The sequence below is a fragment of the Mytilus edulis genome, chromosome 3, assembly GCF_963676685.1.
Source record: "Mytilus edulis chromosome 3, xbMytEdul2.2, whole genome shotgun sequence".
NCBI classification, from domain to species: domain Eukaryota; kingdom Metazoa; phylum Mollusca; class Bivalvia; order Mytilida; family Mytilidae; genus Mytilus; species Mytilus edulis.
This window is the reverse complement of record NC_092346.1, coordinates 37,811,656-37,830,324: the sequence shown is the minus strand read 5'-3', so window position 1 is coordinate 37,830,324 and position 18,669 is coordinate 37,811,656. Positions and strand designations below refer to the sequence as shown.

The 18,669-nt window shown below is 33.0% G+C and overlaps 2 protein-coding genes across 2 annotated transcripts in view; one reads left to right on the top strand and one right to left on the bottom strand.

Moving 5' to 3' along the window:
- Positions 1-1,286: 1,286 nt before the first annotated feature.
- On the top strand, positions 1,287-8,010 carry LOC139516435 (uncharacterized). Its single transcript, XM_071306540.1, has 3 exons — positions 1,287-1,625; positions 4,856-5,002; positions 7,345-8,010. Exons 1-3 carry the CDS (start codon positions 1,433-1,435, stop codon positions 7,491-7,493), a joined length of 489 nt encoding a protein of 162 aa, XP_071162641.1. The 5' UTR covers positions 1,287-1,432; the 3' UTR covers positions 7,494-8,010.
- A 4,477-nt stretch (positions 8,011-12,487) lies between these two features.
- LOC139516432 (copper chaperone for superoxide dismutase-like) overlaps positions 12,488-18,669 on the bottom strand; it is a 37,107-nt gene continuing 30,925 nt past the window's right edge. Inside the window, exons 5-7 of the mRNA XM_071306537.1 lie at positions 17,601-17,634; positions 16,113-16,249; positions 12,488-13,938 (exon numbers count right to left, since the gene is read on the bottom strand). Coding sequence (XP_071162638.1) covers positions 13,803-13,938; positions 16,113-16,249; positions 17,601-17,634 — 307 coding nt within the window. The 3' untranslated portion in view covers positions 12,488-13,802. The remainder of the gene's footprint in view (positions 13,939-16,112; positions 16,250-17,600; positions 17,635-18,669) is intronic.

The following is an 18,669-nucleotide window of genomic DNA, read 5'->3' as shown; positions in this document are numbered from 1 at the left end:
ACACTACCTCCATGAATTTGTAATATTTTCTTTATCATGTTTATGATTATTGTAGTTTTCTAACTATATTTGTAAAAGGGCCTGCATCTATCCTTGTATATATCTATGATTAGTTTATTTCACTATGAAATAGTGCATACTTAAAATAGTGGACTAGATCATTATTATTACATTTGCAGTATTCAGACGTTACGCGCGATGTTCGTACATGTAAGCGTAACACAACGTCGCGAATATTGCGTAACGTTCAAACAAAAATTCGACAGAAACGCTGTTTTTAAGCAAGTGCAACATTCTTGTAAGACTCCGCAAAATCGACGGTGCCTTTTAACTACTTATCGAAAATTGATGTATTTTAGTTTTTTGAAAAATTAAGAAAAATAACATTTTTAAAAATCATAAAATTCTACCGTTATAAGAGCACTGATAAGCAAACAATTGACGTTAATTTGAGTTGAGTTCGTTTTTACGTCAAAAAAGGGCAGTGCGACAACCTTGTAAGCCTTTGAAAAATCGCTCATAAATTACCATACATCATTTTTCAGGATATTTGTCTTTAAATTCATAAAATTAAGCAAATTAACATTGATGTAGTAAATACAAATACTAAACTTTTTCCATTTTAGATAATTGTTTTTTGATTCTCAAATCTGGAATTCCAATTTTTTCACCCGTGGGACAGATTTGCCCTTGTAGTATTGAACGCTTTTATTTTCTATGACGTCATCATAACGTCATAAAAAATGCATAAAAGACTGAAGGAATCATTCTGTTAAATAATGGAAAAAAACGTTTTTCAAAATATTAAACAGTTTAGACGAAAATCATAGTTTAGTGGTGAATATCATATCACAAAATTATATATTAAACTATGCCATGTTAATATTGAACCAGCACCAGCACCAGTGCTGGCCAGGACGCCAGCACACAAACATTGTATTTATCAATTACATGTCACTGTCGGATCATCGCGGCCCGGCCTTTATCATGGGCCCCAGGCCCTCGATGCCACGGGCCCTGTAATTTGGGAAAAGGCTATTCAATTCTATTGAATTCTATAATGGTCACAGACTGAGAGGAAATCAAATAAAATATATAGCTATCCTGTTTCACCGAAATAAACGTATATGATATAAATCAAGGCTTTGTATAGTAGCAATACTTACTATACAAATCATTGATATCTAATTTCATTTTTTAAATAATATCCAGTATCTACTTTCATTTCGTTGAAAACCCGGAGAATTACATATTTGTTCCCAGACTCGACCCAATTTATTTGTATATTTTTACTTCCGGGAACTTTTACTTATCTTTTTATTTTGTTTACATTTTTGATTTTGGGCATTTTAGTCTTTTGACTTCAATAATGCGAGAAATTCCTGTAACATTGTCACATAAATGTACATAAAAAAGTGAAAATGCTACGAAAATGACAAAGATAACTATAAAGCAAGAGAAAATATGTCTCTTCTTACTGATTCCTGCAAATGTGCTATATGTTGTCGCACTGTTTAGTCATGCATGGTTTAAGTTACCAGGAGTATCATATGGACTTTGGTGGGCTGTATTTTGCGACTTCCTTGCTTGCAATATTGTTCCTGCCTTTTTCACTGAGGAGCCTGGTAAGAAAATTTATGTATCACCAGGTTGGCATCGACCTCCCAAAATGAGTGATATACATGTGCATGTACCCCTGAATTAATTGCTTAAAAAACGGACTTCCCTCAAAGTGGTTAACTTGCAGTTTTAGAAAAGAAAAATCTGTATCTGTATTTCCCACTTCTGTATATGGATGGGTACGTCACAGATTCCTTTCGGCTATTGTGTGACGGGTTGGTCTGCACTGAAGTTAGTTGCGCTTGCTGAGGAGTGCAGATTTAAACTCCTCGGTTGTAATGACAAACACTACTGAATCCTCTAGATGGTTCCAATCTACCGCAGTGCGCTCAAAGATAGTTTTTGTACTGGTCAGTCTTGCTGTTTGGAACTATGGCCGCTCCAGTCCTGCTTCAGTGATTTCCTATATAATCAACCAAATTTTTCCCATGAAAGGGGGGCCCGTGCCCCCTAGGCCCCCCCCCCCCTGGATCAGCCTATGCTAGTTCATCTAGAGAAATACTATATATATTTTTTATTGCATCTAAAAATGTACTTAGATTCTTGATTATTGGCCCAGTTTTCAAGTTGGTCCAAATCGGGGTCCAAAATTAAACTTTGTTTGATTTCATCAAAAATTGAATAAATGGGGTTCTTTGATATACCAAATCTAACTGTGTATGTAGATTCTTCATTTTTGGTCCTGTTTTCAAATTGGTCTACACTAAAGTCCAAAGGGTCCAAAATTAAACTTAGTCTGATTTTAACAAAAATTGAAATCTTGGGGTTCTTTGATATGCTGAATCCAAAAATGTACTTAGATTTTTTATTATGGGCCCAGTTTTCAAGTTGGTCCAAATCAGGATCTAAAATTATTATATTAAGTATTGTGCAATAGCAAGTCTTTTCAATTGCACAGTATTGCGCAATGGCAAGAAATATCTAATTGCACAATATTGTGAAATAGCAAATTTTTTTTAAATTAGAGTTATCTTTCTTTGTCCAGAATAGTAAGCAAGAAATATCTAATTGCAAAATATTGTGCAATAGCAAGATTTTTTTTTAATTGGAGTTATCTTTCTTTGTCCAGAATCAACTTAAATCTTTGTTATATACAATATACAATGTATATTCACTTTTTACTACCAACTGATAAATTAAAATAATCTTTACCATTCAGTGATAACAAGCAGTTTTTTTACATCTTAATATTTTATGATGTATTTAAATGAGTAGTTATTGTTGCAAACTCCATTAGAAATTTTAATTGAGATTAGTTTTGGAATAAGGGAAAGGGGGATGTGATTAAAAAAATTGGGTTCAATTTTTCTCATTTGAAATTTCATAAATAAAAAAGAAAATTTCTTCAAACATTTTTTTGAGAGGATTAATATTCAACAGCATAGTGAATTGCTCTAAGAGAAAACAAAAATTTTAAGTTCATTAGAACACATTCATTCTGTGTCAGAAACCTATGCTGTGTCAACTATTTAATCACAATCCAAATTTAGAGCTGAATCCAGCTTGAATGTTGTGTCCATACTTGCCCCAACTGTTCAGGGTTCAACCTCTGCGGTCGTATAAAGCTACCCCCTGCGGAGCATCTGGTTAACATTTTATATTTTATACTTAACATTACATTGTTAGACAATTTATGATTTCATTTGTGTGTAAATTGAATTAATCTTGGAAGTGATTAATCCATACTTGAATACTAGTTTTGTATGGTATACATGTACATGTTTGTTGCATGGTATAGGAACTTTTATACATACATGTACATGTATACAGTATTTACATGGCATAAACATGTATTGATGTACATGTATGCTACTGAATGCATTCGCTCCTTTCATGTTGATGATTTAAATCTGCACGGTGCCACCTTAAGTCAATAATAACAGGCTTTCATCATAGACATATATGATCATATACATTGTACATGTATGTATATATATATGTCTCTGCTTTCATGTATTAAAGACAATAAATTTTACTATTGGCTTACCGTTTGATTTATTTGTATTTATTGTAAACGATCATATAAAAAAAGCAAAGGATATAAATTGGGTATCAATCAAGGACAAAAAAATCAGTACATACACAGCAAAATAACACATAACAAGAGTGCACACGCTGAAATGTCTCGCCTTCTTTACTAATCATTGATATTATGTTGATAGTCCCAAGTATAAAGCTTTATTAAAAACTGTCAGATAAACTTAACATTAACCAAGATAACTAAACAAAGACCAATGATAGTTATAAGTTTAAGAAAAATAGACCAAAACACAAAAACTTAACTCTGAGCAATGAACCGTGAAAATGAGGTCGAGGTCAAATAAAACCTGTGCGACTGACATATATAGATCATAAAATATTTCCATACACCAAATATAGTTGACCTATGGCATATAGTATTAGATAAAAAGACCAAAGCTCAAAAACTTAACTTTGACCACTCAACCATGAAAATGAGGTCAAGGTCAGATGACATTTGCCCGCTAGACATGCACACCTTACAATCATTCCATACAACAAATATAGTAAATCTATTGCATAAAGTATGAGAAAAATAGACCAAAACACAAAAACTTAACTATAACCACTGAACCATGAAAATGAGGTCAAGGTCAGATGACACATGCCAGTTGGACATGTACACCTTACAGTCCTTCCATACACCGAATATACTAGCCCTATTGCTTATAGTATCTGAGATATGGACTTGACCACCAAAACTTAACCTTGTTCACTGATCCATGAAATGAGGTCGAGGTCAAGTGAAAACTGTCTGACGGGCATGAGGACCTTGCAAGGTACACACATAACAAATATAATTATCCGATTTAATATAAGTATTACTTATAATAAGAGAGAATTCAACATTACAAAAATCTGAACTATTTTTTCAAGTGGTCACTGAACCATGACAATGAGGTCAAGGACATTTGACATGTTACTGATGGAAACTTCGTAACATAAGGCATCTATATACAAAGTATGAAGCATCCAGGTCTTCCACCTTCTAAAATATAAAGCTTTTAAAAAGTTAGCTAACGCTACCGCCGCCACCGCCGCCGCCGGATCACTATCCCTATGTCGAGCTTTCTGCAACAAAAGTTGCAGGCTCGACAAAAAGCAAAAGATCAGTGTTTTGTATTGCTTTTCTTCGTCTCAATCTCACAGTAAGAAATGTTGGTATAATAAATTGTTTTGTTTAATCTTAAATATTTTTTCTAATTATTAATTGCAGTATGGTATCACATCGTACAGTTATTAAGTTTGATAGGATGGTGTGGAATGATCCTGTCTTTGATGATGATGTTTAAACATTTTACTTTTATTGACAAATATAATATAAGAAGGCAGCAGGCTATAGCAGTGGTGTGTATTTTATCAGGTTAGTATAGGTTACATACTTATCTCTAGATATTTGAACAGTACATCGTCACAAGCTTTTATTTATCTTTTTTCATTAAAATATTTGATCTGAATTGATTGTAACAGATGACATGCTTTTCATGTTTCACTGTATGATGCTATTACTTAAGTACTTGTTTTATGGCAAGAATCCCAAGATGTCTTTTTTCGTTTTTATCAGCTTCAGCACTTAAGCACCTTTTTCAAAAATCCTGGGTAAGCTCCTGATGTCTATTATCATTTAATATGGTTTCATTGTTTCATTCAAAATTGAGATCTTAAATTTCATTGCAATATTACATGTTTTATTTTAGGTTTTTCTATTCATGAATATCACTGACACTTGTCTTTCAGGTTTAACTTTATCATTGCTGCTAATGATGTTTGGTGAGAAGATAGACATGTCTTTTAGGTTTCACTATATCACTGACACTTGTTTTTTTAGGTTTTACTATATCACTGACACTTGTCTTTCAGATTTAACTATATTACTGCTGCTACTGATGCTTGGTGGGAAGATGACCACATCATTTAGGTTTCACTATATCACTGACACTTGTCTTTTAGGTTTTACTATATCACTGACACTTGTTTTTCAGATTTAACTATATTACTGCTGCTAATGATGCTTGGTGGGAAGATGACCACATCATTTAGGTTTCACTATATCACTGACACTTGTTTATTTTAGGTTTTACTATATCACTGACACTTGTCTTTCAGATTTAACTATATTACTGCTGCTAATGATGTTTGGTGGGAAGATGACCACATCATTTAGGTTTCACTATATCACTGACACTTGTTTATTTTAGGTTTTACTATATCACTGACACTTGTCTTTCAGATTTAACTATATTACTGCTGCTAATGATGCTTGGTGGGAAGATGACCACATCATTTAGGTTTCACTATATCACTGACACTTGTTTATTTTAGGTTTTACTATATCACTGACACTTGTCTTTCAGATTTAACTATATTACTGCTGCTAATGATGTTTGGTGGGAAGATGACCACATCATTTAGATTTCACTATATCACTGACACTTGTTTATTTTAGGTTTTACTATATCACTGACACTTGTCTTTCAGATTTAACTATATTACTGCTGCTAATGATGTTTGGTGGGAAGATGACCACATCATTTAGATTTCACTATATCACTGACACTTGTTTATTTTAGGTTTTACTATATCACTGACACTTGTCTTTCAGATTTAACTATATTACTGCTGCTAATGATGTTTGGTGGGAAGATGACCACATCATTTAGATTTCACTATATCACTGACACTTGTTTATTTTAGGTTTTACTATATCACTGACACTTGTCTTTCAGATTTAACTATATTACTGCTGCTAATGATGTTTGGTGGGAAGATGACCACATCATTTAGATTTCACTATATCACTGACACTTGTTTATTTTAGGTTTTACTATATCACTGACACTTGTCTTTCAGATTTAACTATATTACTGCTACTAATGATGTTTGGTGGGAAGATGACCACATCATTTAGATTTCACTATATCACTGACACTTGTTTATTTTAGGTTTTACTATATCACTGACACTTGTCTTTCAGATTTAACTATATTACTGCTGCTAATGATGTTTGGTGGGAAGATGACCACATCATTTAGATTTCACTATATCACTGACACTTGTCTTTAAGGTTTTACTATATCACTGCTGCTTATGATGTTTGTTAATAAGATGATATGATCTTAAGGTTTTACTATATCACTGACACTTGTCTTTCAGGTTTCACTATATCACTGCTGCTAATGATGTTTGGAAGGAAGATGGACAAGTTTATGATATTTTACTATATCACTGCTGTTAATGATGTTAGGGCAGAAGATGGAAGTCTTTAAGGTTTTACTATAAAAAGTAAAATCACAAAAATACTGAACTCCAAGAAAAATTCAAAACAGGAAGTCCCTAAATAAATGGCATATATATTACTGACACTTGTCTTTCCAGTTTCACTACTGGTATATCACTGTTGCTATAAATGGTGTTTAGTGGAAAATTGACACAACCTTTAGGATTTACTATGTGTTGTTAACTGTCTTTTAGGTTTCACTACACATTTGCTGATTATGATGTTTGGTTGGAAGATGGACATGTCTTTTAGAATTTGCTGAGGAAGAGCAAAAGTCTTTTATGTTTTACTATATCAATGGCAATTCTATTTCAGGTTTCACTTTATCAGTGGGCTGGAGCAATTGCTGCTAATGATGTTTAATTTGAAGATTACAAGAAATTCAATTCAAGTTTACAACATGTACTTAACTGACACTTTTCTTTCAGGTTTCACTATATCACTTCTGCTTATGATGTTTTATGGAAAGCTTGATGAAATGAGTACAGCAGAAGTTCCAAAAGTACACTGGTCAGCCATCTTAGCAGGAGTAGCAGGTCTGCTGCAATTTATTAATGGACTACTTCTTGTACAGTGAATGTGTGGATGTTATGTTTTGTGGACATTAATATCAACTTATGAGTTGACAAATTTCAAGCTCATTTATTGGCAAAAACAACTTCTTAATTTGTGATATATACATATACCACATGAACTTTGAACATTAATTTGATAGCTAGTCAAGTTTCAATTTGAAATACTGTCTATCCACAATGAGCTTACATATCAGATTAACTATGAGAAAATGTGTACTGGTACTTGTATGTTGAAATCTATTTTATTTATGATATCATTTTGACTAAACAGAAAAAAAGGTTTTTTCGTTAGATTGACCATTCAACTTTATAACGCTGATACATAGATATTGACAATTGATGAGTTTGAACTTTTGATGTTGAAAGATTGGCTTGTCCATATTGAATTTTCTAGCTCTATTTTGGACAGACAGTACCAGTATTTATTATTGTACTTATTAAATTGTTACTATAATCTTTTACGAATTATATACTAATTACTTTTGCATTTAATTATTATTAAATTTTTATGAAAAATAACTTTTGTTTTTATATGTTTTCACTATTTATCTATGTTTCAATCTTGTTGAATGTTTAGAAAATAGAAGTTTCTTTAAACAGCCTGTGTTGCTCACCTATTAAAGTCTATATGCATATTCAACAATGTAAACCCTTAAACATTGTTGACTAGAATATAACTCCTTATTAAAAGTTTTGTTTCTGAGGCCATGGTAAAATGAAACTTGCAAGACTGACATGTAAATTGTAAAATATTTGCACACACCAAATATAATTGACCTATTGCATACAGTATTACAAGAACAGACTAAAACACAAAAACTTTAACCACTGAACTATGAAAATGAGGTCAAGGTCGGTTAACACCTGCCAGATGGACATGTACACCTTACAATAATGCCATACACAGAATATAGTAAACCTATTGCATACACCATACAGTATGAGAACAACAGACCAAAACACAACCAGATGATTCGCAGGGCGCAGCTTTATTCGACTGCAGAGGTCGAACACTGAACAGTTGGGGCAAGTATGGACACAACATTCAAGCTTGATACAGCTCTGAATTTGGATTGTGATTAAATAGTTGACACAGCATAGGTTTCTGACACAGAATGAATGTGGCCTAATGAACTTATTTTTTTTTGGCTTTTGAGCAATACTCTATGCCTTTTGAATATTAAGCCCCTAAAAAAAAAACATTTGACAGAATTTTCTTTTTAATTTCTGAAATCTGAAATTAGAAAAATTGTACCCCCGTGCAAACTCTTATTTACCCCCTCCCACCCCCAATTTTTTTAACCTCCCCCTTTCCCTTATTCCAAAAATAATCTAAATTCAAATTTCTAATTGGAGTTTGCAACAATAACTACTCATTTAAACACATCCTAAAATATTGAAATATAAAATGACATACAAATAATTAATATTGAAATATAAAATGACATACAGTCATGGTTAAAATTAATATTGATTAAAATAAAAGTAACATTTAAAAATAAATTTACAGCTAATCATCTCAAGACAATATAATGATCATTTCTTAATAAATAATTTCCAAGCAGTGTGACCAGATATATAAATATATATATATATACCGGGTAACAGTATTCTTTAAATTGAATTTATATTGGATTACCTCCCTTACACTGCTTTTAAATTGTCTAAATTGTCCTTTAACCAGAGAAACCCTAGTTTTTCCCTCTCTCTTGCCCCTAATTGCTAAATGATTTGAGCAATACCCCCCATAACCATCCCTTTGTAGTATGGAAACTTGTGGTATAATTTCAGAGATATTTATACACTAAAACACAAGTTATTGACTGGAAACTACATAATGCTTATTTGGGCCCCTAATTCCTAAACCTTTGGGACCATAACCTAAATAATCAATCCAAGCCTTCCCTTTGTTATATGAAACCTTGTGGTACAATGGCAGAGAGATCCATACAGCTACATACAAGTTATTGTCCTAAAACTAGAAAAATGCCTGTTATTGGCCCCTTTTTGGCTCTTAGTTCCTAGACTGTTTACCCCATAACCCTTAAGATAAATCTGAATCTTCTACTAATGGTATTAAACATTGTGGTACAATTTCAGAGCAATTGAAATAATTATACACAACTTATTGTCCTGAAACTAGTTTTTGGCCCCTTTGGACCCCTAATTCCTAAACCTTTTGGACCATAACCCCCAAAATCAATCCCAACCTTCCTTTTTGTGGTTATAAATTTTGTGTTAATATTTTATTGATTTCTATTCACCTATACTAAAGTTATTATCCGTAAACTATCCGTCTTCAGACGACGACAAAGTGATACCAATGTATACGACCAAATTTTTTAAAATTTTTGCGGTCGTATAAAAACTTGAAGCTCTGAACCATGAAAATGAGATCAAGGTCAGATTATACCTGACAGATGGACATATACACCATAAAATCATGCCATACACCAAATATAGTAGAACTATTGCAAACAGTATTAAAACAACAGACCAAAACAATGTTTCGGAAAATTATGTTTAAGGGGTAATAACTCCAATTAGGTGTCAACTGACAATTTTGTCCATGTTGATTTATTTGTAAACTTGTTTTGCTGATTATTTTTGCTATTCAAAGCTTCTATCTACCTATTATAGTTCTCAAGCAAAACAATAGTTGATAAAAGGGCAATAACATGGAGTGGATCAATTCCTAGGAGTTGTGGTTGAAAAAAGGTATCACTTCTGTTTGTCTGCATCACACCTTTTAAATCTGCACATTGACAAGAAAGGAAAAAAGCAAGGTCACGACTGCAAGTCCTGCAGACAAATTTATGCGAGTTAACAAAAGTATTCCACATTCCAAACTAAAAGACAAATTGAAAGAGTTGGTATTGCTTTGTTTTATAAAAAAGAATGGCCAACGTAGATACAAGTATCTTGTCTTAGGGAGAGATAAATCCTACTTTGTAAAGGATCACTCTGATTCAAACAAAATATTCTCTGAAACTGACTTTATTTAGATGCTTGATTTCTTGAATAACAACATATTTGTTACGTTCGGAGGATGTGTCTTTTTAACAGACTGTTGGCATTCCAATGGGAACAAATTGTGCCTCTCTTCTTGCCAACTTGTTTCTTTATTATTATGAGGCTGACTTCATACCGGAACTTCTAAGGAAGAAAGATAAGAAGTTAGCAATATCCTTTAACTCTACTTTCCGCTATATAGATGATGTTCTTTCACGAAATAATTCAAAATTTGGTGACTTTGTTGAAAGCATCTATCCCATAGAACAAGAGATAAAGAATACTACAGATACAGTTAAGTCGGCCTCATATCTTGACTTAAATCTAGAAATTGACAATAAGGTCAGTTGAAAACAAAACTTTACGACAAAAGAGATGATTTCAGCTTTCCAATTGTGAACTTTCCATTTCTAAGTAGCATCATTCCAGCAGCACCTGCATACAGGGTATATATCTCCCAATTGATACGATATTCCAGTGCTTGCATTTCCTATCATGATTTTCTTGATAGAGGGTTTCTGCTCACAAGGAAGCTATAAAACCAAGAGTTCCAAATGGTGAAGTTGAAATCATCTCTTTGTAAATTTTACAGACTCCATCACAAGTTGGTTGACCGTTGTGGAATAACCGTTCACAAATGATATCAGATATGTTCCTTACGTTGTAACTACAATCCCCTTCCCTTTCATGAATGTGACCTACCGAATTAGACTATTTACCAGATTTGTTATCACATAAGCAACATGACGGGTGCCACATGTGGAGTAGGATCTGCTTACCCTTCCAGAGCAACTGAGATCATCCCTAGTTTTTGGTGAGGTTGGGGATGCTTATTCTTTAGTTTTCTAAGTTGTGTAATGTGTACTATTGTTTGTCTGTTTGTCTTTTTTCATTTTTAGCCATGGCGTTGTCGGTTTATTTTTGATTTATGAGTTTGACTGTCCCTCTGGTGTCTTTCCTCCCTCTTCTAGTTGAATAAGGTAAAGCTATTTTCAAGGAGTTGCCTTTTAACAAATTTTGATTTGGATGTCAGTCATCCATATGTGTAGTTACAGCTTCACTGATTGGCAATCCAATAAGCAGAATTGTTTTGGAATGGAATCACCCTTAGATAATCAATAAGATACTAAATAAACAAGGAATGAGCTATCAAATTGACAGCAGACTGGCATTTCTGTATTTTGAAAGGCCCTTTTAAGTTTTTTTTGGACCTACCACATTCTTTGTCTATTTATAAATTTACAAGGACCAAAACTTCTGTACAACAATAAAGAAAAAATCGTCAAAATCAAACTTGACAACCATTTTTTCATCAGTATTAGCATTGGTTGAATGGTTCATGAGTGATTGCAAAGAAACAACAAAAAGTGACATTTTTCAATCTATCAAGAACCATAACTCCTGGACAGCAAAACTGAAAATCAACAATTTCAAATTTGTTAATTTTTTGTTTAAATCAGTAACAATGTTTTAATTTTTTTGAAAGCATTAGTCAATTGGTACACAAATAATTGCACAGAAATAACTTCATGTGCCATTTACCAATAGATCAAGGACCACAACTCCTGAATGGTAAAAGTGAAAATCTTCAATATTATTTGAAAACACTTGCTAGAAGGCTTCATAAGTTATTGAACAGAAACGACATAAAGTTCCATTTTCCAATATATCAAGGACAATAATTTCTTCAATGTAATAAGGGAAATTGTCAATATTGAACTTGACTCCCATTTTGTCATTGGTATCAACTATTCCAATTTGAAAAGCATTGGTAGAACGGTTCATAAATTATACTATGACACAGAAACTGTTGACAGCTGCCTGTCTTACATACTTCACAAATTTAATAATAATAACTGGATTTTTCATTTTGAAAATTCAGTAGAAAAGGAGATGCTGCACATCAAGTGATACATCATTCATACTAGGGGAAAATTAAAGGGAAATAACTGTTGCACTGGATCATGAGTATTAAACAAAACAATTATAATTTAAATTTTATTTCGGATTTCTTGAATATTCACACAACATATACACAATAATAATTATTTTATTGTGCAATGAATAATCAATCAACCAAATAAATCACTTTTTTCTACCTCGGAATTAATACTAAGTTACAAAGTAATCATATCAATGATTTAATTGGCTCATTCTTAATACACATTTAATTATCTGTTAAATCATAAAATTTTATGTAAATTATTTTTTTAAATGATGCCATTCTCAATAACTCAATTAACAGTATAACTCATCAGCCTTATTTGAAATTGAAAAAAAAAATTCAGTTGAATTTTGAATACAAATACAGTGTAGACATACATGATTATTTCAATTTAAAATAGATATTTTCATATACCAGTAGTATCAGTGGCAGATCCAGAACTTTTTGTAAGGGGGAGAGGGGCACTGACTGACCTAAACAGGTGTGTGGTGGGATGGAGGGAGGTGTGGCCCGCTCCAGTCATGCTTCAGTGATTCCCTATATAATTATATAAATTTTTCCCACAAAAGGGGATGGTGGTTCTCCCTCCCCCTGGATTAGCATATGAGTATGAACACAGAAAAAAAGTGAAGTTTAAAAATAATTCAAGTAAACTGGTACATTATAACATGAAATGTAAAACTATATAGTTATATAGTCCAAAACTATAATTTGGACTGTCACTTTGGAAATAGAGGATATGTTTGATAGGGGCTGACTACAACTGTATTTGTGAATAGGACTTCTGGTTTCCTTCAATCTAACTCAGCTATCCTTTGATTTTTTGTTTACCTGCACATCGATTCATTTCTAATGTAATTATAACATAATTATGTTATGTTTGATATACATTTTTTAAAGAGTTATCTACCCTAATTCAAATTATCAACCTAATTTATGAAAAGTTATACAAGTATATCAAGTTTATATTTTGTATCGATGAATTCTAATCTATTCAACTGGAAATAAATTTTATACTGGCCCTTATAAACCTGCCACTATTTGATAACTTCAAAGTTTGGGAGGCAAAACAAAATCTGTTTGAATTATATCAAATTAAAGTTAAAAGAAGAATCTATAGTGTTATATGGGGGGACTTGAATGAATTTTGGAATGTACGATAAATAATATCTAAAATGAACAATGAATATATCAAAAGGTGATTCAAATTGGATTTCTGTAAGCAATATACAATACAATTAAGATAGACTGTATGATTAAGAAATCTGTGTGATATGGCCATGTTCTGAACTGGATCTCTTCCGTGAGTGAACCTCTGTATGACGACAGCAAGCTGATGTTGCATTGGTTACTTTCATATCTTGGATTTACGACTAGGTCCTGCAACTGGTATATCCCTTTCATCCCATACTGGTACCCCATCACATGCACAAATTCTTTTGGTATTCTGGAATAACCCTGCTGATCTAGCTACTATCCCACATAATAACCTACAATAATTGTATTATCACCTTTTATAAATTGTAACTACTATACTAAACATCATATATTACATTTTGTGTACTAACAATATTGACACCCAGAAATGAACTCCGTAGTATATGTATTTGTATCCATCTGATGAGATAACCTTTTTTAACTGATTTTTATAATTCGTTCTTATGTTGTACTGTAACACCACTGTCCCAGGTTAGGGGAGGGTTGGGATCCTGCTAACATGTTTAACCCCATCACATTCTGTATGTATCATTTTGTATGTGCCTGTCCCAAGTCAGGAGCCTGTAATTCAGTGGTTGTCGTTTGTTTATGTGTAACATATTTGTTTTCGTACATTTTTTTGTACATTATTTAGGCCATTAGTTTTCTTGTTTGAATTGTTTTACATTGTCATTTCAGGGTCTTTTATAGCTGACTATGCAGTATGGGCTTTGCTCATTGTTGAAGGCTGTACAATGACCTATAGTTGTGCAATTTCTGTGTCATTTGGTCTCTTGTGGAGAGTTGTCTCATTGGCAATCATACCACATCTTCTTTTTTTTTTTTTTTTTTTTTTTTATATATATGTATAAAGGAAATGTTGGGATATATAAAGAAATTAAACATCAATTCACCTTTCAGAATCAAAATTCAAGTACTATGGGTAATTACTCTGTAACCAAAAAATGAAAATAACTTCACTTCATTGTTTAATACCATACATTACTATTAGGTAATTATGAAAAATTATCCAGAATGCCTGAAGATTCAGAAACTGTAAATTGGACTAAGAGAGCTAGACAACAAGAACAGATCATTTCTTAACACATCTAAACTCATCCTACAGTCTTAGACAATAGATATCTGTCTCAAAAAATGAACCAACAAAGATCTGCCAATAACATGATATTTCCTAAAAGGACAGCAACATGATCAACAGTAAAGGAAAACATAATCTTACACAACACCATAGTAAATTGGATCAGACAGAAAAAGCAAAAAGAAACATCTAAGCCTCCTTTCTAGCTATATATAAGCATAAACCACTGTTCATCACAAAAAAAAATACTGCTTATACTTAAATTCCTGCAAACAAAACACATATTGCATGCAGAAAGTGTATACCAGTAATCATATTCAACACAAAATTTACAAAAGATATCCAACCCTTTATAAAATTCTTTCCATCCTGTTATACCTTTGATTTGTAGACAGTGTCTGATTACAGGTGCTATATAAGGTTTACCTGAGACATCCGAAATTCACAAGAACCCTTACCTTTTGTCTGTTGACTGTGCCTGGTCATGTAACACACAAGATCTACCAATGATATCCCATACTTTACAAAGGTCTTTCTGTCTATTCTTACCTATTGTCTGTTGACTGTGACTGGTCATGTAACACACAAGATCTACCAATGATATCCCATACTTTACAAAGGTCTTTCTGTCTATTCTTACCTATCGTCTGTTGACTGTGCCTGGTCATGTAACACACAAGATCTACCAATGATATCCCAAACTTTACAAAGGTCTTTCTGTCTATTCTTACCTATTGTCTGTTGACTGTGCCTGGTCATGTAACACACAAGATCTACCAATGATATCCCAAACTTTACAAAGGTCTTTCTGTCTATTCTTACCTATTGTCTGTTGACTGTGCCTGGTCATGTAACACACAAGATCTACCAATGATATCCCATACTTTACAAAGGTCTTTCTGTCTATTCTTACCTATTGTCTGTTGACTGTGCCTGGTCATGTAACACACAAGATCTACCAATGATATCCCATACTTTACAAAGGTCTTTCTGTCTATTCTTACCTATTGTCTGTTGACTGTGCCTGGTCATGTAACACACAAGATCTACCAATGATATCCCATACTTTACAAAGGTCTTTCTGTCTATTCTTACCTATTGTCTGTTGACTGTGTCTGGTCATGTAACACACAAGATCTACCAATGATATCCCATACTTTACAAAGGTCTTTCTGTCTATTCTTACCTATTGTCTGTTGACTGTGCCTGGTCATGTAACACACAAGATCTACCAATAATATCCCATACTTTACAAAGGTCTTTCTGTCTATTCTTACCTATCGTCTGTTGACTGTGCCTGGTCATGTAACACACAAGATCTACCAATGATATCCCATACTTTACAAAGGTCTTTCTGTCTATTCTTACCTATTGTCTGTTGACTGTGCCTGGTCATGTAACACACAAGATCTACCAATGATATCCCAAACTTTAAAATTATTATTAGTCACTCTGAATTCTGCCCTCCCAGATGTAGAAGTGATTTCACCAATCTCTCCAACAGGCTTCAAGAAAATTACATGTATAATTAAACAAATTTTAAACATTATAAAAATAAATGGTATCGATATCCACTTTTCTTTCCTAAAGCCTCGGTCACACCTTACCGGATAGCTCGAACGGACGCCTAACTTTTTTTCAATCCGTTCATGTCCGTTAGACGTCTGTTTATATCCGTTAGACGTCCGTCCATATCCGTTGCATGTCCGTTAAGCGTACGTTTTATCCGTCGACGTCCGTTCTGTCCGGTGAAAAATTTTGAGCATGTTCAAAACTTTGAACAGACGTCCAACGGATAAAATGTTTGTTGAACATCCGTTAGGCGTCCGTTTTGTACGGTACTCGTCCGTTTCGTTTTCGTTTTGTATCCGTTACGTGTCCTTTATACATCTGTTGGAGGTCTGGAAGATAAATTCACCAACGGACTTCTACCAGACATTTAACGGATACAACGGATGAGAAACGGACTTCTACCGGACGTATAATGGATAAAATGGATGATGAACGGATCTGAAACGGATAAATGCCAATTGAAAATTTCGCGTCAGAAATGCCAAGTATTTGTATGTCAGAGTTCATGAATTCTTATTATACATAATCGATCTTAGAGTATAGGCACGTCTTCACAATCAAGCAGTTCTTATTCATGCACTGCCCTTTGGCGGAATTTTGAAGAACAAACCAAAACCAGTTATATAACACAGAAACATTTTGAATATTTATGCGATTTACATGTATTATTATTGTCGTCTTTGATTTTTCCGTATATCTTGTTCATCCGTTTTATCCGGTACGCTTCCGTTAGGTGTACGTTTTATGCGTTACTCTTCCGTTGGATGTACGTTCGACATCTGTTCTGTCCGGTACGTGTCCGTTTCTCGTACGTTGCATATCCGGTGGGTGTCTGTTATGCATCCGTTACACGTCCGTTTTATTCGGTCAGAACATCAACGGACTCAGAACGGATAACAGTTTTGTCAAGGGACAACTTTTATTTTCATCCGTTAGGCGTCCGTTCGTGCTATCCGGTAAGGTGTGACCGAGGCTTAAAAATTAGATGATGTCGTTCTTATTACATATTTCCAATATTTTTTCTGAATCAATCTTTATACCTTACACACAAACACACACACAAATATAATGTATCAATATAGCCTCAAGATTCTATTGATCATAAAGTCATTATTTTTTATTTTATATATTTTGTCTTCATGTAGCCTTTTTTAACTAATATATGGTATGGTTTATGCTAATTGTTGAAGGATGTATGGCTACCAATAGGATTGTTTGATAAAAAAAAAAACCCAAAATAAAACCATCGAAAGTTTGAAAACTGGTCTAAAACTTTGTACATACCTTGTTTAAAGATTTCCCAAGAATGTCACCACAACTATAAAAAAAAAAAAAAATAACTAGAACTTTTTAAATTTACCAATTACAAAAATAAATAATTTTTATAAAATACTCTAACTATACCAGATCAATATAAAAAAAGACAACAATTCCATGACATAAATCAGTACACGCAAAGCAAAAAACACACAAAATGGAAAAATAAAGGCTATTATTAAGCTAAATCATGTTAATATAAAAGTTGTTGTTTAATGCTGTAAACATTAATTTGTGTTTTTTGTTCATTATTGTGTACATAAATCAGGCAGTTAGTTTTCCATTTGATTGGATTTTTGAGTTTTTTTCCTTTGATCTTTTTTGTGATAATTTTTCATATCATGCTTCTCCATTGACATAGAATAATATTGCTTGAAACTTAGGGGGCACATGCCTCTGACAAGTGACAATAAAAACAGCAACTTCATAGGCAAAAGAGCGATAAAAAGATTATAAATGGTCTTTCAAAACCAAGGAAGTTTCTCTGCCACTTCTAAGGGGTCTCACCCTTCAATGAGATTGAAGTTGAGAAACACCCTTTTGTTTGAAAAAATCAACGATTTATCTAAAACCATAGTTTCTCTGATAAAATCTCTAATATGACAACCAGCTGAGATGTCTCAAAACTCATGTAGATATCTGATTAAATATCACCTATTACAACCAGCTGAGATGTCTCAAAACTCATGTAGATATCTGATTAAATATCATTATTACAACCAGCTGAGATGTCTCCAAACTAATGAAGATATTTGATAAAAGCTCACCTATCACACTACAAACTCATGAAGAAATCTGATAAAATCTCACCTATTACAACCAGCTGAGATGTTTACACTCGTGTAGATATCTGATAAAATATCACTTAGTACAACAAGCTAACTGATCTGAGATGTTTCATAACTCATGTAGATATCTGATAAAATATCACCTAATACAACCAGCTTACAAATACATTTGTATCTCCAAACTCATGTAGATATCAGATAAAATAACACCTAATACAACCAGCTAATTGATCTGAGATGTTTACATA